The sequence below is a fragment of the Gossypium hirsutum genome, chromosome A13 (assembly GCF_007990345.1).
Source record: "Gossypium hirsutum isolate 1008001.06 chromosome A13, Gossypium_hirsutum_v2.1, whole genome shotgun sequence".
NCBI lineage: Eukaryota > Viridiplantae > Streptophyta > Magnoliopsida > Malvales > Malvaceae > Gossypium > Gossypium hirsutum.
The window spans coordinates 19,809,265-19,832,910 of record NC_053436.1 but is presented as its reverse complement, the minus strand read 5'-3'; the positions used below and the strand labels follow the sequence as shown (position 1 = coordinate 19,832,910).

The 23,646-nt window shown below is 33.3% G+C and overlaps 2 protein-coding genes and 1 pseudogene across 2 annotated transcripts; all 3 read left to right on the top strand.

Moving 5' to 3' along the window:
* The first annotated feature begins 8,611 nt into the window (after positions 1-8,611).
* Positions 8,612-12,155, top strand: LOC107893950 (ran guanine nucleotide release factor). Its single transcript, XM_016819111.2, has 7 exons — positions 8,612-8,898; positions 9,350-9,385; positions 9,494-9,631; positions 10,319-10,405; positions 11,201-11,248; positions 11,332-11,408; positions 11,653-12,155. The coding sequence occupies exons 1-7, from the start codon at positions 8,824-8,826 to the stop codon at positions 11,798-11,800; spliced, it is 609 nt and encodes a 202-aa protein (XP_016674600.1). The 5' UTR covers positions 8,612-8,823; the 3' UTR covers positions 11,801-12,155.
* Positions 12,156-15,151: 2,996 nt separating this feature from the next.
* LOC107893949 (transcription factor TCP15-like) lies at positions 15,152-16,631 on the top strand (annotated as a pseudogene).
* A 4,780-nt stretch (positions 16,632-21,411) lies between these two features.
* LOC107893947 (transcription factor TCP15) lies at positions 21,412-22,994 on the top strand. Its single transcript, XM_016819109.2, has one exon. The coding sequence runs from the start codon at positions 21,770-21,772 to the stop codon at positions 22,820-22,822; it is 1,053 nt and encodes a 350-aa protein (XP_016674598.2). The 5' UTR covers positions 21,412-21,769; the 3' UTR covers positions 22,823-22,994.
* The last annotated feature ends 652 nt before the right edge of the window (positions 22,995-23,646 follow it).

The window sequence follows — 23,646 nt, the reverse complement described above, 5'->3', positions numbered from 1 at the left end:
GATCGAGGAAAGAGCCCGTTTGAACCTTAAGAATAGGTTAGGATACAAGTGACATGTCACTAGGAAATTGAGATCCGAACTCGTTGAGTTGTGGTCCGAGTTCGTGAGAATTATGAGGCATTCGAACTCGTTGAGTTGCTTTCTGAGTTTACCTATAGATGCAAGCATCTGAACTCGTTGATTTGTGCTCCGAGTTCATTATGGATGCGAACACCCGAGCTCGTTGAGTTGCGTTCCGAGTTCATTATGGGTGAGATTATGGTAGCTTTGCTACATAAACCGCAAGCTATTGAGTTTGTCTAACTGCGGGCTTCTGTGTATCCGATTATATTCTGAGTGTTCAATGGGTAATTTGACGGAGTATTCAATAATGGTCCCAATAAGACAAGCCATTGGTGAGTATGTTCTTAAGTTAAATTACAAGTTGTACAGGTATGTACACTAAACTTTTGTGTGATGCCTTGATATATGATGTATATAGTATTGGTGAATACTATGAAAATGACATGATGAGGAATAAGTCTTGATACTTGATGACATTGAGATTGTGGAACTATGCCTATGAAACATAATTATGTGTTCTTTCCATGATGGATGAAATGATATTATATGGATTTAGTGAATAATAGTTGTGATTGAGTAAATTTAGCCTTGGTAGTTTTGGGTTACTGCAGTGATGCAACTTTGGAAATTCACCATAAATTGTGGAAATTGAGTTAGGGGCTGAATAAAATATGAGATTAAATCTCAATGAGTCTAGTTTCACATAGAGGAAACAGTACGTGCAATTAAATTTTATGTTATTAGATATTTAAACTGTTGTGAGACAGAGTCTGAATGACTTTGGGATCCTCTGTTCCTATTTGAGAAATTCACTAAAATTTGTGACAAAATAATTAGGAGTTATAATTTACATGTATAGATTCCTTATTGAGTCTATTTTTAAGAGAAATAAATGGCATAGCCCTTTGAATTCTGTAAAGAGAGAAAATTGATTCGTAGTGAACAGAGGTCAGAGTAGCCGAACACTAAAACAAGGGAAATTTTAATGGATAAACTGTATTAATTGGCTAAGTAAAAAATTCTGAAAATTTTATGGGATAAAGGTATATGAGTATAGTTTCAAATAAAATTAACGGAACTTAATTTTGAGTTTCGTAGATCCATATATAAATTATTTAGTAACTGTAACTCGATAAAACAGCTTAACCTGAACATGTGTAATTGTACAATTATAGTGTTTTATCTTGAAAAGCATGTTAGTAATTGCTTATTAATTTCATATGGACTACTAAGCGTAAAGCTTACCCCTCCTCTCTATTTCTTTAGTATTGGCAGGTCAGCTCGGGGTTGGAGATCGTCGGAGGCATAACCACACTATCAAGCTATCACTTTTTGGAGAATTAATTAAAATATTAGAAATATCAAGTGAATGGCATGTATAGGAAGCTAGTTTTATGACATGTATTATTATTATGATTTGGCCTAACCTATTGATCTACGTTAAGTTATCGTATATGGCCATGGGGTGGTTTGTAAGCTTAATTAATCATGTCATGTTCTATGTTTCTGTTGTGATAAGGTAGTTAGCTTTGTTTGTTGTGCATGATTGGTGATACATTAGGTAAGTTGAATGCATACCTATGGATTATGAATTAAATGTAAATAAGTAATAATGCCTTGAACATGAATGTTTAATGGACAAATTGGTAACCACAGTAAGATGGTATTAAACAAGAATAAGATTTGGCATATCTAGTTCTAGTTAATGTAAGAATGTACATTACATACATGATGGTAGGCAAATGATACGTTGGTATTAAAATAGATGATATTGAATGTTATTGAACTCATGTATGTGCTAATATCTTGTGTTGAGGTTCATAGTCATGGATGTTGGTTAAAGTGAAATATGTTTAAAATGAAATACTTGTTGTTGCGTGAAATTTTCCAGGTTTTCGTAAGTTCTTGATTTAGTCTCGAAATCGATCCAAAGTATGTTTTGGGCTTCGTAGACCCAAATAAGGGACGTTATGCATGTGTCTGAACTGTTTTGAATTAAAGGAAATTTTACGGCCGATTTTCGTTTGTGTGCATGTTTAAGTCCGGTAATGCCTCGTATCCGGTCCTAGCGTCATACACGGGTAGGGGGTGTTACAGAGATAATAATTTAGAAATACTTAGAATAATAGTTGATGCTCTTCAAAGAACAGTGGGAACTATACCTGCTATGACTACTACTCCTACTACCCGAAGAGCTTCAATCAAAGAATTGCGTAAGTATAGAGCTACTAAATTTTTGGGTTCGAAAAGAGATGATCCGTAAAAAACAGAAAACTAGTTGGAAACTAAAAAAAGAATTTTGAAGAAACTCGAATGTACCCCATAGGAAAGCCTAACATGTGTCATTTCTTTACTGCAAGAAGAAGCGTATGTATGGAGGGAGACGGTAACTCAAAGTGTATCAGAAGAACAAATAAGTTGGGAGTTCTTTCAAAGAGAATTTCAGAAAAAGTATTTAGGAGAAATGTATATAGAAGATAGAAAACAGGAGTTTTTAACACTGAAACAAGGTGAAATGTCTATAGTAGATTATGAACGAGAATTTTTGAGATTATGCCGATATGCGACTGAATTCGTACCGACTGAAGCTAACAGATGTAAACGATTTTTCAGAGGATTACGTGATGAATTTCGACTACAGTTAATGCCTTTTCGAATTACTGAATTTGCAGATCTAATGGAAAGAGCTAAGATGATTGAACAGGTACTAGGGAAAAATAAAAAGTCTGAAGTTGCTCGTTCAACTGAAAAACGTTCTAGAACTGCTAGTTCAAGTCCACAACCTAAACGGTCAAAGGAATCTCGAGGTAATTCGAGATTCAACTTTAGATCGGAAAGAGGTGATAGAAGTCGAAGAAAACAAACAACTGTATCCACTAGCAGTATGAGAAGTCCAAATCAGAACATTGAAATTCCAGAGTGTGAACACTGTGGGAAAAAGCATAGAGATGAGTGTAGAAGATTAATTGGGGGTTGTTTTCGATGTGAATCCACTGATCATTTTGTACGGATAGTTCGAAGATTAGTAAGGCAGCACCAACGGTATCACAAAGATCTGAATCTACTTACAAAGGCCGGGGGTTAGGCCAAAATGGTTCAGTTACTAGAGGAGGTACTAGAAGAGCTAGTGAAAGTGCTACATAGCAATCAGAGGTAAGAGTTTCGGCCCGAACATATGTTGTAAAAAGAACTCGAGAAGAAAGAGATGCACACGATGTGGTGACAGGTATATTTCTATTACATTCAGAACCCGTTTATGTTTTAATAGATCCAGGATCGTCACATTCTTATGTTAATACAAGATTGGTTGAGATGGGAAATTTAAAACCTGAATTGTCTAGAGTAATAATAAATGTGTCTAGTCCACTAGGGCAAATTAAGTTAGTGAATCAGATATGTCGAAGAAGTCCATTAATGATTTAGGATAAAATCTTTTCTGTTGATTTGTTGATCATGCCATTCGGTGACTTTGATATTATACTGGGTATGGACTGGTTGTCAGAACATGGAGTAATTTTGGATTGTTATAAAAAGAAATTTAATGTTCAGAATGAAAGTGGTGATCAGATTAAAGTAAATGGAATTCGGACCAGTGAAACAGTTCGTGTTATTTCAGCAATTAAAGCTAGTAAGCTTCTATATCAAGGATGTGCTGCTTTCTTAGCATATGTTATTAATTCCGATTCAGTTGAGAGTTAGTGCAATAAAATCTGAACTGTATGTGAATTTTCTGACGTATTCCCTGAAGAATTGCTTGGATTACCTCCTTATCGGGAAGTTGAATTTGTGATTGAAGTATACCCAGGTATAGATCCAGTGTCAATACCTCCATATGACCGAGTTCAGTTTAGGGGAATATATTTCCCTATTGCTATATGGAGATGAAGATCTCACGAAGACATAGGTACGAATGTATCCCGAAAGTGATCCACTATCCTATACAGAGGTGAAGATCTCACGAAGGAATATTTTCTCACCCCCACTTAAGAAGGGAAAAATAAAACGGTTATGCAAATTCAATATGTAGAAAACACACAAAAGAAACTTTCGAACCAATAAAATAGATATATTAGATCTTTATACAACCTGAGATATCAAAACATGAAGGATGAAATGCAATAAAGGGATAGTAAATATAAACCAAATTACCAATTTTCGAAAAAAAGACCAAAAGTAATCAACTCGTGGCTTGATTCTCTTATTTTTAGTCCTCAGTGGAGTTGCCAAGCTGTCAAAACCTTTTTTTGAAATCGACTTTTATATAAAAAAAAGGGAGTCGCCACCAATCCTTTTTATAAGGTGTGATCAGATCACCTCAGAATTTGATCGTTTTAATAAAAGGTTTGATTTACTAAAACAATGATTTTTGGTCTTCGAAATCTAGAAAATGGGTTCGGGAGTTGGTTACGCACGAGGAAGAATTAGTACCCTCGTGATGCCTAAAATTGGTACATAGTTGATTACTTGACATCTTAGTTTCGAGAATTGAAAATTTGAAGCGAGTTTAAAACACGATCCCTTTTTTCATAATATATATATTTTTTAGTAAAATCCCTTAAATAGATCAAAATGTATGTAAAAGGCTTTCTTATCTCGAGGTAACAAAAGGTCGTATCCCGTAAGTTAGGACACGACGTCTCGAATTCTCAAAAATAAGCTTGTCTTTTATTTTTTTATTAAATCTCAAGTATTTTAATTTTAAAATGATATTTGGTCATTTAGATTCAACGAGAAAATCGAAAACCCTATAAGTTAGGGCACAACTCCTCGAATCTCCAAATACGAAATATTACCTATTTTTAAAATTTTTCCTCCTTTTTATAATAACATATGTAAAATTTGAAACGATGGGTATTTATCTTATTTGGGGGTATAATATAAAAACAACTATGGGTAAATATATTTAAACTTGATTCATGACATGATTTAATGAAATAAAATAAAATGGTAATGTAGAAAATGGAACGTTGATATACGAATAAAATTTCGAGCTAATGAATGACAATGATATGAATATACTAATAAAACAATTCATAATATATATAATGGCGGCGATAATCACATAATATATACTACTTTAATACTAAAATGAACAATCAAAGGAAAAAATAATAATAAAATAAATAATAAAATAAATAATAATAATAATAATATGCACATAAAAAAAGATTACAATAGGACAAGGAAAAAAATAAATAAATACATAAATAAATATAGAGGAAAATGGTTTATAAAATATTGAAAACAAAGGACCAAATTAAAATGTAAATGAAATTAAGGTTGCAATTTGTAATAAAATACATAAATAAGTAATAGATAAAATAATAATAGTGAGAAAAAAAGAAAAAACACAAAAAGAAATAAAGAAATAAATAGATAAATGTATAAATATATAAATAGATAAATAAATACAAAGGAAAATAAAATATAAAAGATCGGAAGTAAAGGACTAAATCAGGATCTAAACAAAATTTAAAGTAAAAATCATAATAAAATAAACAAATTAAACAATAAAATAAAGTAAGGGATTAAAATCAAATGCGGGAAGGAAAGACGGGGATCAATTAGGCAATACTCCTCTTCTCCTTTAAACGCAGCGTTCCTTGGAGACTTAATAGTCAAAGGACGAAAATTAAAGATAACAAAATCAAATGGGTAAATTTAAAAAAAAAAGCTAAAATAAGGACCAGATTGAAAAATAGTCCAAAAGCAGAATGACTGAAAGGGTAAATAGACCCTTAGTCCAAAAACACGCGGATCCTAGGGTCTTGGGTCGAATCTCGAGTCAAAGGCCAAAACGACGCCTTTCTGGGGTGTTAAAATCAGCCCTAAAACAATGTCGTTTTACAGGGCCTATAAAAGCTATTTTTTAATTTCATTTTGCACTGTTTCTTAAAAAAAAATTGAGAGCTCTCTCTTTGCTCTCTGGTCCCTTCTGAGCTCTGGTTGTCAGGCCACCGCGGCCACCAGCCGTCAGCGATGGCGACTGACGTCTCCGGTGGCCGAAAAATTTCAAAAAATCTCCTTTTTGCCTTTAAAAAAAAAGGCCTTAGATTCTAGATCCAAAGGCAAATGCCTAAAAAAATAAAAAAGAAAAAAAAATCGACTTTCGCCCTTTTCTACCACACCTTTTCGTGTCTCCGAAGCCCAAACGACACCCTAATAGGTTCGGCGGCTTTCATGATTGGAGAAAGGCTCCAACGGCGGCGCGATACCAAGAGACAAGTAAATATTTTTTATTTTATTTGTTTACTTCGATAAAAATAAAAATAGGATAAATCACCTTTGAAAATTTTGTATGTTGTTTTTGTTGATTGTTGTTTTTTGTATTCAATTTCTCTGTCCAAAAAAACAATACATATTGAATCTGGCCTTTATAGCCAAATTTACATATTATTTTCTTTTTCTTTTTTCTGTTTCTGCTATATACTATTTCTTTTTATTATTCTTGCTGTTGTTGTCCATTTTTCATTCTTTTTGCAGGTACCTTTGGAGAGTCAACGACGAGGCAAAAAGCATGCCCTTGCCATTTTGGTGAAACAGCGGCAAAGGCACGTTAGGCCTCGGGCAGCGTGCTCGTTCACGTGGAGGGCAGTGACACTAGAGGCTAGGGTTTTTTTATTTTATTGAAAACTTAGTTTAGGTTATCGGACCTAGGCGATTAATTTTTTTTTTGGGCTTGTAATATTGTAATTCGACTGTTTTTAATTTGGACTTTTAATTTTTTTTTATTTGGCTTGGTTTGGGCCTTGGCAAAAATGGCCTATTACAGGATTAATATGATGAATGTTAATTTTTAATATTATTAGCTAATTATAATTTTTTATCAAATCAACTCTAAAGTCCAAATTAAATATTAATAAGTTAACACTATTATGCTCATGTGCCAAAATGTATAAATTTTTTCAAATAGGTGTCACATTGTATAAAAAATAACTTCGGTAACTTATAAGAAAAAATATCAAACTAAAATACAAAAATTATTTTTTGGTCATTCTATTTTTTTTGTCAATTTAATCACTCTAATCAAGATAACTACTCGAATTTGTCAATGTCGTTATGTTAATCCATTAACGGATTGGTAATGTGACATTTTTCTTTGACTTTTGACTAAAGCTAGGGCCTCTTTATAATTAGTCTAAAAAATATATTTTTTGATTTGTTTGTAACATGAAAATTTCAATGGTGTATCATCAACATTTGAATCTTTTTAAGGAAGAGGGAATCCGATGACAACAACGATGAATCATGGCTATGATCCCACCTTTTTTGATGAGTACACTTGTCAACATAACACCATTGACCACCCTACCGCCACCGACTACCACGATCGTAACAGGAGGAAAATAAAAATCAGTTTATTTTAGAATTCAGTCTTGTTATAGTATTATCAATCATGTTAGTCATGATTCACGAATAAATGGTATGTTAGACTTAGAGTTGAGTGTCAAATATATGTGGTAATGTAGCACATTGTCTGATTACATGCAATTTGGAACTGACAGGAACTGAATAAGTTATTTCAGGGAATTTCATCAAAGGTAAGTTGTGTCTGATCTGCTGAAGCATTTGTTTGGTTTCATTCATTTGATATCTCACAATCTTATTTCACTTGTACTTCAATGCTTCATTAGGTCAAATGGTAAATTCAATGGAACTAGGGATGCGGTTCAAGAAGAAAATTCAAAGTAATTTTCGTTGTTCTCTGCAATTTGCTCACATTAGCTTTGATTTCTCAGTACATTTCTGTCATTACCACGCAGCCATTGCTCATCTGGGGTTAAACTGCAGGGTTCGACTTCAACGAGTTCTCAAAACTAGGAAGAATGTACTAATTTCTAAAGAACAAGCAACGGCTCATGCTCGTGCTTTGGTTGCCGGTTATGATTTATGAACCCGATAATATCAAACATCTCATATCATTCGCGGATGCTTTCGGTGCTTCACAATTAAGGTAAACCAATGATTTCCATCAGTTAGGACTGCATTTCTATAGATATAATGGAAGCTTACTGGTATATTGGTTCGAAATTTGCAACATTACTTGAGGCCATGGAAGCTTTAACATGATGAAGGTTCTATGCATTTTTTTGTGACATAACTTTTATTTGTTCTGATTTTTCTTTTATTGGAAAAGGGTAGAGTCATGGTAATGGGCTTATCGTCCTCGTCAAATTCCCTCTTCTTAAAAAAGATTTAAATGTTGATGATATCATAATTAAAATCTTCATATTATAAATAAATAAATAATATTTTAAACTAATTACAGAAAAATTCTTAATTTTAGTCAAAAATTAATAAAATGCCATATCAGTAATCAATTATTAGATTAATAAATTTTTTAATAAAAGTAATGAATTCTAATAATTATCTTAATTAAAATGAGAGTAACTTATCGTTCTTCTCTTATCCTAACGTGCTTGCATGGTTATCGAATTTATCATCAAGTACGACGTCGTATTCCCTTCAGGGGGCTTACTGAAGAAAATTACTCTTTTACCCTTATTGTTTACCTTAAATTCCAAGACAGAGATGGCGTAATTCAAACGCTCTCCTCAAACAGTCCTTTATATTAAAAGCACCATACAAAAAAAAAAAAAAAAACCCGCGTCTTCTACAAAATTCTTCTTCTTCTTCTTCTTCAAAAAAAAAAGAACCCGGACCCTTTTTCGTCTTCGCGTCGTCTCTTAGTAAAAATCTGTTCTTCGCCATTTCTTTTTTCTTTTTTGATTTTCTGTTCAGTGGACATTTTCAGTAAAAATGTCTGCAGATTTATTATCTGAAAGGCCTTTGTTCGGTGGAGCAATCTCAACTACTTTTCCTCTTAGGTTTCAGGTTACTTTATTTATTTTTTCTTCAATTTCATGCTCTATGGTAGGTTCAATTCTGGTTTTAGTCCTTCTACCATGTTGAATTTAATTTTTAAATTTTAATTTGGTATTATTTTGTCTTTTATAACGTTTGATGACACTTTTAGTGATTTCTGTAAAAGTAATGGCATATAATTTTTTTTTATCACAGTATCGGAGTAACGTGAAAATATTAAACCATGTTCAAATTCAACGACTGTAAGTCAAATGCACTTAAGGTTGTTTTAAGAAGAATTTCATGTGATCAATTTAACGGCAGCAAATAAATAAGTGTTTTCAGTTTGGAGAAGATCAAATCATGCCCAATTAAAGTAGAACATTAAATCTTAAATTTCAGCATGGTAGAGATATTATAACTAGATAATTACAATAATTATATAACTAAACTCTGTTTTTAACATTGTTCATTATTGTAGGATGTCAGTAACATCAGGCAAGTTCCCGATCATCAGGTTAGTATATCGTTCTCTGTTTTCCTTTTTGGTACTCTTTATTTTTAATTTGTTTATTTATCTGATCGTCTTTCTTTTCTTGTGTGTGTGTGTGTGTTGAAATTAAAGGAGGTTTTTGTGGACCCTGCACGTGATGAGAGCTTAATATTTGAGTTACTAGATTACAAGCATGATGTTGGAGATGAAGGGAGTGCTGTCTGGTTTATTCAAGATCTTGCCATTGAACAAGATGGTGAAGGATTCACGGTAGTCTTTTATGTTCTCTTATGTCATTTTCTCGATTCTATAGTAGTTAGGAAAGTGTAATTTAAAGCAATTTTGATTTTACAGATTTAGGCTTATCATTTGAGAATTTTACATCGTTCCATTACCCAATATAGGATTTGTTGGTTTATGGCATTATAATGTAGCTAACAGTACTGCCCTCAAACTTTGATAGGATATCTGGTCTAAATATAGTGGTCTAAATAGTTTTCTTTTTCCTTGTACTACATTTTTAATTCTTGGTTCTTTATTTTAAATTTATTTTCTTTTGGATTATGGAGTATACTCCACAAAAGAGAATGATTGGTTTTTGGCCGATAACCTCTTGGCCTAGGGGAAAGATTCTTGTGTTCTATGGAGCAAAAACTTTGTTCAATCCTTCGCACATCTCTGCCCCTACCCCCAATTCAAAAAATGATTGGTTTTGCCTGTATGGCTAATTGGCTATATCATTGTTAATGAAATAAGAACTATAAGCTCTACCTGTTCTTTGACAATTAGGATACTGTGTTTTATGCATTGGTCTGGTTGTCTTTCATATTTCCTTAGGTCCAATTGATGTTAAAGACATTCGGTACATTGTTTCTGCATGTTCTTTTGTTTGCTTGGCAACTGTTTGAGACTTGATATGGTTTAGCCTAACATTTTCTTTCTTGCTATATGTTTCAGCTGCTTGAGCAGTCAACAGTGGTTGAGGCTCCTGGATTGTGTTACAAAAACATTCCAGCCATTGTTACAACTGCAGTTGGCCAAATGGTATGAGTCATTTAGCAGACATTTGCTTAGAGTTCCATTGTTACTAGTTTCAACTTTCATTTTTCTGTTGTCCACAAATATCTGCCTTGCCAAACTTTATTCTCTTCCTCGAGTCTCAATATTTCTTACTCTTAACATTCTATCATCTTAATCTACATGCTTGGCACAGTAACCTTTAAATTCTACCAGACTATGTCAGATTGGATACTCTCTATGTGCTGTTCATTGACTTAAATGATAATGTGTTCCTTCATTGTGTGTGCTATTATGAATATGCATGTGCGGGTGTAAAAGCTAGAATTTAGGTTGATTGCCTCTAGCATATTTTTATGTTAATACAGAGGGGATGCATATGTGAGACTTACGAATAATATTTTCTTTATAGCATGTTTCGATTATTGACAGACTGAAATTGTAAGATTAGATGATATTAGCAAGGTAAAAAAACTGTTGGCAATGGTCTGAACTTGTGTTGGGAAGTTCTGAAACAATTAATCTTAAATTTTGGGTGCATGTCTTGTATCTTCAATGTCATGAACTTTTTGCTATGATTGATCCGCCCCAATACCAGATGCAATTTCTCCTGGTTAGAGCAAAGCAAAAGGTATTGCTTTATTGTTGTTAGTCTGTATTGCCAAGACTGTCAAATGGTTCATTGTAGACTGTCTGGGACAGTAATATGTGTCTTAATGCCTGGTTACTATACCACCAGTTAGATTGGTGGTTGGATATTAGTTCTTGACTTTCATTGCTTCCCTTCTGTCTCTCATATCTTTTAATCCCTTCTATGCATAGGCTGTTTCTAAGGGACGGCAAGGAAGAGAAGCTCAGAATATTATCAAGGTAACATTTCTTGTGTTTTCAGCTTTCGCAATTTTTATTCAGTTCTAAACTGAAAAATGGTTTCTTGATGAATATCCATGAAGGTCTATCTTGCAAACATACGTCTTAAGGAAGTAGGAACAGATGCTCTGATCACTGCATATGAGCCCATCGTGATAAAGTAAGTGTTAAAGCGTCACCGCTGTTTTTTCTGTAGAGAAATATCATGACATATCATTTTGTTGTTCTTTTATCATTTAAGACATTAATATAGCAAACATAATATTAAAAACCTGTTTCAGTAACTGTTTCTTTTCTAACTTGTTGGGAAGTAATGTGACCAAAAGTTCTGATTGCCCCATCGACTTTGGAATTACGCGGTCATTTATGTATAACACTTTTGCTACCATCTATTATGATTGCAGTCCATTGAGTGAAAGCGCTAGTGCAGTTAGTGCAGGATTAGCTATTCCTGCGACGCAATCTGGATTCATGCCGATGGTTGAAATCTTTAAACTAGCTGTTACAAACTTCAAAATAAATGACTGGGGCCTTTTTAGCCCTAGTGTTTGAGATGCGCTAAAAGGCTGCTACTTGGCAGGTAAAGAAGTAACCTCTTTTTTGTCCTGAAACAATGTTGATGTTTTATATGCCTCGGCAGTTTTTGATATTTATGCTGGGGTCCCTGAACCCTTTGTGATCACGTTTTAGAAATTGTAGAACATTTATTCACGTGTATCATATAATAGCTTGTAATTTCAACAGTGGTTTTAGAAAGACTTTTGATGGTAAAAGCACTTTGTTTAGTATTGCTTTTGCTGTAAAAAGAGTGCTTTTAGTCAAAAATACTACACACATCACAATGTAATAATGTATTTATTTTTTGTTGATCTTTGGGCTGTGGTGTTCATTCGACGGTGATTTTGAAGGAGCCCGAATAAAGCATTTCGTCCAAAACCCAAAAGGATTCATTTACAGAAAGAGAGGTTTAATACTGTGAAATAGACCTCTTATTTAGGCAGGTCGGATCAATGTGTCATGGTAGGTTAATTTGAGTTCTAGAGTTTTTTGGGCTATTTTAGATTGGTTTAATATAACATTTGGTACCTAAACTCAATTATTTTCCCTAATTTGGTACAAAGATTTTTTTGTTTCAATTTGGTACTTGAATTTGATACTTTTTCTTAATTTGGTATCCAAATTTGATACTTATTTTTAGTTGGGTACCCAATTTAGTATTTGAACTTGACAATTTTTTCTTAATTTGGTACCTAATCTTTTGTTTTGGTTCGATTTGGTATTTGAACTTGTCAGAAAGTTATGCAAATTACTTCATTATACTAACAATGTTAATTTTTTTGGTAACAAAAATAATTAATTTATGATTGATATGTGATAGATGAAATGATTTTTTTTTTGTATTTTAAATGTTCAGTCACTTCTATTTTAATTTATTTATTAACGGTTTTTTATTTTATTTTGGTTTTTAAAATTCCTATTTTCTTATTCAATATTAATTTGTTAAGCATAGTTTAATGCAAAGAAATTTTAACACATTTTCTCTAACATTGATGATGTTTTTGTGGAATTGAGAGTTTTGTGAAGATCAGACTACGCTTTAAGCATGTGGTCTTTCTTGAATCGTTCTGGACATTAATAGTCAATAATTTCAGCCTTAATGTAATTATTCTTGCCATTAAATTTCATGTCCGGTCACATGTTGGTCATACATTAGTTGTTTTTGTTCTCTCATTAAAAAAACTTAATACCATTAGTGTTTTGTGTAATTTGTGTAACATTTGATAAGATTAGGTATCAAATTGAACTTAAAAAAAGTGAATGTGTAAAATTTAACTACTAAATGTTATATTGAATCATTTAGATTTAAATTAGTTTTGAGTTACGGTAATTTTAAAATTGAGTTGCATCAAGTTTTAATTGCTCGAATTTTGAATGATTTGAGTTTAGTAATTAAAATATTTTTTATGGAGTCATCTAGAGTAAAAATGAATGGTTTTACCCTCAATCCTTCTTGAGAACTTTCCAACTAATTATTACATCTGTATATATGACTTATTATTCCCTAAATCACTGGCGGCCAACCATATTTATTTAGAGCTCTATAATTTGTCTTTTTCTCTAAGACAATGTTGTTTGGAATTTACCCCCAAAATAGTTCTTCAAGGATAAGAAAAATAATAGTAGTGCCTTGACGTATATAGTGTAAAGTTCGGAAAATATAAAAGCCCTTTTCCCCAAATCATTCCATAGTCAATCATGTGACAATCATCTAGTTTGAAATTTAGAGGTTAGGTGGTCCCATTAAGTTATTATTACTGCACATATAAAAATTATTTATATTTGGGGTGGCTTAAAATATAAATATGGTTAAATTTTTTTATTAAATTTATTGGTATTGTGATCCTGCTTTAATGGATTTAATAGAATTTTAATGATGTTAATAATTTAATTTATATTTTTAAATCTAAAAAATAAAGAGATATAATTTTTTAGTTTGAAATAAAAAAGGAAATTAAAACAGATTTTAATGTATATATTGATATATGGGGGATGCCTGGTAGTGTTTTGGTGTTAAATGGCTTTTTGGGTTTGTGTGTTTGTCTTCATTGGATTTTGATGAATGGAGTAGGAAAACATTAAGAAAATCAAATTTAATAGTAAGAAATATAATTCAAAATTGGTTACTTAACTAGAATGCGTAGCCTAAAGCCTAAGGCTAAGGCTGTAGCCCACAAATCCATTCATTCATTTTCAGTAAGCATAACGGAAATCCCAAAAGCAGAGAGCAGTGGCTAAAAAGTCATGCATGATATGATGTGACCCCACTTCTTCTCTCTTTTCTCCATTGTCACAGTGTTGTTGACATCAGCCCTAAGATTTTGGAGGGAAGAAGAAGAAGAGGAGGCGGTGGGGCCACCTTGACGCTTCCACGTGGCTTGGATGACGTCATCCCTTAAAGAAGATTCCAACTGTCGAGAGAGTGATGCGGCAGTGTCAGCCCACCCACCAACTTTGCCAGTGTGACTGGAGAAGGACTTTTCATTCTGTGAGCTGGATTGTGGGTCACCCCTCTCCTTCTATTTCATACCCTTTTTGTAAAAAGAATTTATAATACTTCATATCAACTTATCCCTTTAAACTTCAAACAAAGAGTTGAATAAAACATTAAAACCTAGTTTAGACCAAAACAGAAATCTTTTCTCTAATTTTCGTCTCAATTCCATCTAACCTCTTTTCTACCCAACCAACATTTAAGATCATAATTAAATTATGTACTAGAGGTTTTTATTTAATCGGATCATGTAGGAACATGTATAGTTACTCAAGTTTGATTTGTTTAAAATTATAAACCTCAAATTTCATCTAAATTGATCTATAATTGTAATTGATTTCCATTTAAGCCTGTTTAGTTCTTTTAAAAGTAATTAATTTTATATAGTATAGTTAACCATAAATTTACCTAAAACAAAATTTGAATATTTCAAGACTTGGACTTTGTTTTTCATTAATATGCACTTTAAATCCTCCATAAAATTAATTGAATTATTTACAGGTAAATTAGATTGTAAAACTTTTATTTAAACATTAACATCAAAGCCAGAAGACAATGATTACGAGAATGGGATGAGAACCACTTTATTATGTCATATATATCTAAATAAATTGATTTTTCTTTTGTATAATTTTAATAATGGAGAGAGAGAGATATAGTTTAAGGGGATGGGGCCTCAGCCTTAGGCCACCACTGTCTTTTATGAATTGAATGGTAAAGAGCACCACACGTGGAGTCTGAATCAAGGGATTGTCCAACCGCAATAATATGATCTATCTCTCTCTCTATAAATAAATAAAAGCTTAGGGTTATTTTATTTTCATAATGAAAATCATTCAAATTATATATAATGGAATATATAGAAAAGAGAAAATTACAAAGAGGTCCTCAATGCAACGAATTATTTCCCATCCGAAAAAAGTCATTGCTTTACTTTCATAGCCCACCCTCATAATTCTCACTCATTGTATTTGTTGCTTAAAGCTTGCCCCCTTCCCCTTATCCCCTCTCTCTCTTTGGTCTGTGAAGAGATAAGAAAACCAACTCAGCAGCTTCAATCTTCCCCATCTAAAGGGAATTCCAAGCTACACAACACAACATCATATAGCAAAAAAGAAAGAGACCCACTAGGCCATCAAAGTCACCGAATTGAGGGTCACCTTCAGATCATGTGCTAGGAGAGCCAAACCACCAAAAAGATATAATCCCACTCTCTCATACATGATCATGGATGAAAATGGGATCCGCAGGCCGAACTTCCCTCTTCAGCTCCTAGAAAAGAAGGAACAACCTCGTTCGACCCTGCCGACGTCGACACCAGCTCCAAACCAACCTTGGAATCTCCCTCCAAGAAACCTCCACCTAAGAGGACTTCAACCAAGGACCGGCACACCAAAGTGGAAGGACGAGGCCGTCGCATCCGCATGCCGGCCACGTGTGCTGCTAGGGTTTTCCAGCTAACAAGGGAGCTTGGTCTCAAATCAGATGGTGAAACCATTGAGTGGTTGCTCCAACAAGCTGAGCCCGCGGTTATTGCTGCCACGGGGACAGGTACTATCCCTGCAAATTTCACGTCCCTTAATATTTCACTAAGAAGTTCAGGTTCTAGCATGTCGGCTTCACACTTGAGGAACACTTATTTCAATCCAAATTTTACCACACAACAATTGAGGACGAGGAGTGAATTGGATCAAAGGAATGTCCTTGACGATTCATCTCAACAGCAACAACAACAACAACGAAGGGTTTTATTTCCTGGTGTTGCTTTATCATCTGAAGATTCATTGACCTTTCCTGGTACTAGTAGCACTACTTTGAACGCTTTCTTGCAAGCTAAGCAAGAGATTCGGGACGGCGAGGCCGCGGATACTAGTATAGGGAAGAGGAGGAGGCCTGAGCAGCAAGAAACGCCACAAAATCAGGTGGGAAGTTACTTGATACAATCTAATACGGGTTCGATTCCGACGAGTCATAATCCGATCCCGGCGACATTTTGGATAGGCAACCAAGTCATCAGTGGGAGTGGCACTGGGGATCCCATGTGGACATTGCCTTCAACTAATAACACTAATATGTATAGGGGTACTATGTCTAGTGGGGTGCATTTTATGAATTTAGCCGCTCCAATGGCTCTCCTCCCTGCCCAACAATTTGGTTTGGGAATAGGTGCCGGCGGTGGCTCAGTTACCGACACTCATTCAAGCATGCCGGCTTCACTAAACGCTTATAGACCAGTTCCGGGTATTGTTATTTCCGAGCCCCCGGGCGGAGGATCACATCAACACCACGGTGGAGAAAATAGGCATGATTCAACTTGCTAGTGTTCAACAAGTGTATGGCTTTCATCATGCTTTATTCTTTTTATTAGTTTTTGTTAAAATAAAAAGAATAAAATACTTTTAGATAATATAATTTATTTTAATTACGAAAAAATATTTTTATATTTATCCTAATTGAGTTGATGCTCGATTGACTCGTACAAATTAATTATAAACTTAAATAATAGTATAAATTAATAATATACATAAATTCAATCCGACTCAAACATGTCGAGTTGGCATTTTATTAGCCAACAGCAGCACCAAATAGGTCTTAAAGTTGTTTTCTAAATCAAAATTTTTGTTGTACAAAATATTCTACTCAATTTGGCCTAACATTTATTTGCATTTGAATTTTCTTCTCTATATATTTGCTTGACTTGGCCATTGCATTTTTGGACACAAAATTTTTAGAGTCAATTTCGAAGGCTTTTCAAAAGGTTTTTTTTTTAAAAAAAAAGAAATTTATATTAACAAAAGAAAAAAGAGTATAAGGTAGAGAAGTCATAGGAAAAAGTCTTAAAAGAGAAAATGACCCACTCTTCTTCTTTCATTCGGCCATGGATATAGAAAGTGATGATGGAATTTTCTTTATTGGCTTTAGCCAGCTTTTTTCTTCCCAAACAGTTAATCTGTCAATTTTTTAAATCAATTGTTTTATTAATTCAGATAAAGTAACATTTAGTTGTTGGATTGGAAATTTTTTCCTATCTTGCTCCTTTTCAATTTTTTTAAGTCTATATTAGTATTAAAATTTTGCAGCTTTTTTAATTTGGTCCCTGCATTTGGATTTAGCTAAAATATAATGATGTGTCACTTTGAGATTAAGTGATAGTTTAGTACAATTTCAAAGTATTATATTATTGTACTTAACAGAATCCAAGTTCATGGGCTAAATTAGGAAAAGTTACTAAATTCCTGGACTATTGTGGAGTGTGGACAAAAGAAGTTCAGGACCAAGTTGAAAAAATTGTAACATCTTTAGTCCACATTAGTCTTGAAACTTTGTACCTTTCTCAATTTGGACCATGCACTTAGATTTTGTTAAGACATGATAACGTAACACTTTAAGATTGTACTATGTTATCACTTGATTTTTTAAAAAAAAGAATTAAATATGTTATAAATTTAATACTTTTTAGATATAATATAACTTTTTAAATTTTTAAGTGATAGTTTAACACAAATATAAGAGTATTACATCATCATAATTAATGGAAGCTAAGTTTGTGAATCAAATTAGAAAAAAACTACCAAATTCTAAAACTATTTATGGATGAAAGAGATTCAAGAACTAAAAAAAAAAGTACAAATTCATGGAATAAATATTAAGTTATCCCAAAGAAATCAAAGTTTATATATTTGGGAGGAAGCCAAGCAATGATTCCTTCTAATTTTGTTTCCGTATTAGAATGGTAATCTCTTTTATTACTATGCTTCTATTCATCCACCTAAGATTTCTCACTGCTATTTTTCTTAATATTTTTTACTATAAAATTTCAAATACATTACAAATTATACAAAAAGTTATAATCACATTTAATAATTATATTCATTTGTCATTGAAGGTTTGTTAACATTACTTTCTACTACTCAAACACAGTTTTTTTAGCAAAAATAATAATATTATTTTTTTAACATTAATCTTATTATAAATTCTTATAATATCTATTATTTTTGATATAATGTCTAGAATTAATCATAGCATCTCTCCAACCCTTAAATAGGAGGATAATGCGCTTGAGCGTACTTGAACCCACATTCTCTGACAACAATATCAATACCAATCAAATTAAAACTTAATTTGCACAACAAAAACATTACTAAACAAATTATTTTTATTCATCAATTTTAAAAAAAAAAGTAAACCAAACAAATGATGAGACTAATAAAATAAAATATAAAATTTCAAAAAATTCTGAAATATTCTCATTTATGAACAAATTTTAAAAGGGATATGAAAAAAAGGGTAACATCTTATCCGATTGTTGTTAATGAAATTCAAAGAAAGAGAGCGGCCAGCTTGACCCAAAAAGGGAAGAAATTAAGGGGGTGATTTACAACTAACATTCGGGTTAAATAATTAAACACAAAAATGGAGGGTAAGCCATCAGCATCACCGGCAAAAGATGGCAAGGCACGTGATCTCTTCCCCAATGGGGGACTATTTTCCACTCATATATTTATAAATTTTGTTTTGTTTACGAGAGAGGAATTTAGCTAAAATTTGATTTAAGAGAAACTAAAAAAAAATTAATAATTTTAAATCAAAAGTATAAATAGAAACTCTTTGTTTAAGCGGAAGAGGAACACCCACATAGGATTTCTTCTATTACCCAAATAAAAATAAAAAACACTTTTGTATTGAAATGAAGATGATGGCATGTTTTTGTACCATGCACCAACCATAAAATAGTACATCACTGCTGTGGTCCAAATCCCACTATTATTGGTCCAAGAGTTAATGCTAAAATTGCTTGCATCAAACTTACTTCAAATTTATTTTTAGACGTGAAAAATAGTAATAATATCAATAATTTTGATGAATGAAAAGATAAAACGATTTAATATAATATTTGTTTGGTGAGATATATTGCATATGATACCCTTTATTTATTTTTATAATCGGCTTCCCAAAAAATATTAATTTTTAATTATTTTTAAAAAGGTAATATTGAATAGAATTTATACAACTTCCCTTGTCCATACACTCTCAACTCTTATTATTACTTACATGGAGATAATGTTATAACATATAGGAACCCATGATTTGCCTAATAACGTTTGTAAAGTTTCAGATAAAGGTATTTCTTCTATGTGGTGTTCCTTTATAATAAACAGTACTTCATCAGGACAACTTCGACATTATTGGTTTCATATCGAGAATCATTGTGCTCTATGATTAGGATAAAATTAAAAATTTCGGAAGATAAAGCTAAAAATTTGAATTATTAATATCTAAGAAGGCTAAAAATTATTCATTTAACATAAAAGCTAAAACTAATTAAAATTTAAGAGGACTACAAAAAGAATTAAACCATATATCCAAAGAGGCAAATGCCACTGTCTGCGCACACACCATTGTTTTGTTACATGCATGTTAAGGTGTAGGGAACTTGAAATGACAATGTACTGGGTTTTTTTTTCTTCAAAATCACAAAGATTTAGTAAAACAAAAAAGAAATGAAAAAGTTAAAGCAAGAAAGGTGACATATTAAGGAAGGGTCATAATCAAGAGGAAGAAGGGTGATTAGTGGAGATTTAGAGGGAAAAAAATGATTAGAGAAGATGGGGAAAAGAAAATCGAATTATGAGATAGTTAGGTATGTTGGTTGTTGAAATAGATTTTGGAAGTCGCTATATTTTAGGCAATGTGCTTATTTTTGTTCCCTTTTAAGCTACACTTTGGCCTGTTAGGCACATGGGTTAGACGTGCTATGCTTTCTCTCTCATTCCTCTTTGCTGGTGGGTCTTTCTTATGTACTATATGTATACATATACACATATGGTATAATTCAAGTTGTTTTATTCATCAATAATAGCTTATAGTTGAATTATAAAAATAATAATCGTACAAAAATTTACATAAGTACGTAAAATTAGTTGAGTTTTACACTAGTATGAGTAGATATATTGACTGCTCGAAAAGAAGAAGAAGAGATTTTAGATATTAAGACTCGAACTCCTCTTCTACGCCAAATTAAAGTGTAATGATTAAATTTAAAGTTTGAACATACTAGAGGGACTAAAATGATAATTTATTGAATAAAAGTTTTAGGTTAATTTTTTTAGCCAGTTTTTTTTAGGTAGAGTGTGTTTGGACACCACAAAATAATTGGATAAAGCTATAGTTACTAAACTAGTAATTTCATCCTCTTATAATTACAAAGAATTCTAATTCTTTAGACGTGTTTAATTAACAATGTATAATTACATTATATTTATCTATGTTATCCGAATGATTTTCCATTACTTTAGTAACATCAAACTTTTTACTATTATGTCCCAACAAAATTTGGCATAAAAGAAAAGTTTATATTCTTTCACCTTATCCAACACCACATTCCTCATGCACAACGTTCAATTGGTCGGAAGATTTAGGACTATTGATCTTATGAAATGTACCCCTGCTCCTACAAAACTTCAAAATAGATAGAGATGAAAGCCTTTAATGGAAAAATGGAATAAAAGGCATATTTTGGGTATATAAGCTTTTTAAACAATACTTTCAAGGACCACATATATATATATATAATATTGCAGACTGTATGGCTCACATGTTCAAAGATGGAGACCTGAAAAGTGTTGGGTCTTGACTCAGAGATCTACTGAAAGATTTTTCATCAAGTATCCTTCACTCTCATCCCCAATAAACGGATTTTCCTCTTGGAAAGAAATTTTTTTTAAGGAAATGAGTTTTTAAGATTTCTCCAATTAAGAAAAATCAAACTTAATCGATGATTTGATATAAAACCATGTTCACATGCATCATAGATGTATTACAAGTAATGGAATTATTTAGAGGTAAACTTTTGTTTTAAAATTAAGATCAAAGGCAGAAGGCAATGATTACAAGAATGGAATGGGGACCACTTTATTATATCTAAATAATTTGTATATTTTTAACGAGTGATTGAGTTTTTCAGAGTAAAGGAACGAGGGCCCCACCACTGTCTTTATGGATTGAATGATAAAAGAGCACCGCACGTGGAGTTTGAATCAAGGGACTATCCAACCACAATTATATGATCTCTCTCTATATTTAGGGTTATCTCATTTTATTTTCACAATATAGAAAAGGAAAATTACAAAGAGGTCCTCAATTCAACGAATTATTTCCCATCCAAAAAAGTCTTTGCTTTTCTTTCTTAGCCCACCCTCATAATTCTCACTCATTGTATTTGTTGCTTAAAGCTTGCCCCCTTCCCCTTATCCCCTCTCTCTCTTTGGTCTGTGCAGAGATAAGAAAACCAACTCGGCAGCTTCAATCTTCCCCATCTAAAGGGAATTCCAAGCTACACAACACAACATCATATAGCTAAAAAGAAAGAGACCCACTAGGCCATCAAAGTCACCGAATTGAGGGTCACCTTCAGATCATGTACTAGGAGAGCCAAACCACCAAAAAGATATAATCCCACTCTCTCATACATGATCATGGATGAAAATGGGATCCGCAGGCCGAACTTCCCTCTTCAGCTCCTAGAAAAGAAGGAACAACCTCGTTCCGACCCTGCCGACGTCGACACCAGCTCCAAACCAACCTTGGAACCTCCCTCCAAGAAACCTCCACCTAAGAGGACTTCAACCAAGGACCGGCACACCAAAGTGGAAGGACGAGGCCGTCGCATCCGCATGCCGGCTACGTGTGCTGATAGGGTTTTCCAGCTAACAAGGGAGCTTGGTCACAAATCAGATGGTGAAACCATTGAGTGGTTGCTCCAACAAGCTGAGCCCGCGGTTATTGCTGCCACGGGGACAGGTACTATCCCTGCAAATTTCACGTCCCTTAATATTTCACTAAGAAGTTCAGGTTCTAGCATGTCGGCTTCACACTTGAGGAACACTTATTTCAATCCAAATTTTACCACACAACAATTGAGGACGAGGAGTGAATGGGATCAAAGGAATGTCCTTGACGATTCATCTCAACAACAACAACGAAGGGTTTTATTTCCTGGTGTTGCTTTAGCATCTGAAGATTCATTGACCTTTCCTGGTACTAGTAGCACTACTTTGAACGCTTTCTTGCAAGCTAAGCAAGAGATTCGGGACGCCAAGGCCGCGGATACTAGTATAGGGAAGAGGAGGAGGCCTGAGCAGCAAGAAACGCCACAAAATCAGGTGGGAAGTTACTTGATACAATCTAATACGGGTTCGATTCCGACGAGTCATAATCCGATCCCGGCAACATTTTGGATAGGCAACCAAGTCATCAGTGGGAGTGGCACTGGGGATCCCATGTGGACATTTCCTTCAACTAATAACACTAATATGTATAGGGGTACTATGTCTAGTGGGGTGCATTTTATGAATTTAGCCGCTCCAATGGCTCTCCTCCCGGCCCAACAATTTGGTTCCGGAATCGGTGCCGGCGGTGGCTCAGTTACCGACACTCATTTAAGCATGCTGGCGTCACTAAACGCTTATAGATCAGTTCCGGGTATTGGTGTTTCCGAGCCCCCGGCCGGTGGATCACATTAACACCACGGTGGAGAAAATAGGCATGATTCAACTAGCTAGTGTTAAACAAGTGTATGGCTTTCATCATGCTTTATTCTTCCTTTTTCACTTACATTTTCAGTAGTACATATATGTGCAATGCAATTGAGTGTGAGTAATTTAAATAGGGTTTGATATGAAAGATTTAATATTATATTTTGGGACTAATTAAGCATATCTGGGGGCGTGACTAAACAGTTTTAATCATATCAATGTTAATAATTGAAACATTTTCAACATTAAGACTAGATTTCATTAGCTTAGGTTTAACAAACTCATCATTCATTCATCATAATTCATTCTCTAATTCTGAATTCCATCTTTCTACTTTATAAGAAGTTGATAAGTTAATCCTTTTATTTTAATTTATTAGAATTTGATCCTTATCATTTATTAAACTGTGAAGTTAGCCTAGTCGTTAATACACACATGAATTTCACCCATTGATTTATATTAATTTAGTCCTTAGATTAATAATATTTAATATTATTACTCAGTTGGACTAACTTTTTTTTTTCATAAAAATAAGAGGACTAGATTATGATAAATTAAAGTAGAGTAGAGGGATAAAATTCATAATTAGACCATTATTGTAATTATTATTTCTCTCTTCTCTCTCTTAATAACATGATAATGCTTCCTTAGATGAAAATCCTTCACTAAAGTGGTGGAGTTTTAGTGCATTAACAATCGGAGTTAATTGGTATGGGTTTTCCCTAAATGGGCATAATTTGAGAGTGCTGCCAAGGGGGGCACATATATGTGGTGCTTGTATTTGGTGGCATTAACATTTAAGGGATGGAGGG

What these genes read in the sequence shown, in the direction of transcription:
- LOC107893950 (XM_016819111.2), top strand. Translation starts at nt 8,824, where the DNA reads ATGTCTGCAGATTTATTATCTGAAAGGCCTTTGTTCGGTGGAGCAATC. An exon ending in AAGATGGTGAAGGATTCACG is followed by an intron (nt 9,632 to 10,318) that starts GTAGTCTTTTAT and finishes TATATGTTTCAG; the next exon opens with CTGCTTGAGCAGTCAACAGT. An exon ending in TATGAGCCCATCGTGATAAA is followed by an intron (nt 11,409 to 11,652) that starts GTAAGTGTTAAA and finishes TTATGATTGCAG; the next exon opens with TCCATTGAGTGAAAGCGCTA.
- LOC107893947 (XM_016819109.2), top strand. Translation starts at nt 21,770, where the DNA reads ATGATCATGGATGAAAATGGGATCCGCAGGCCGAACTTCCCTCTTCAG.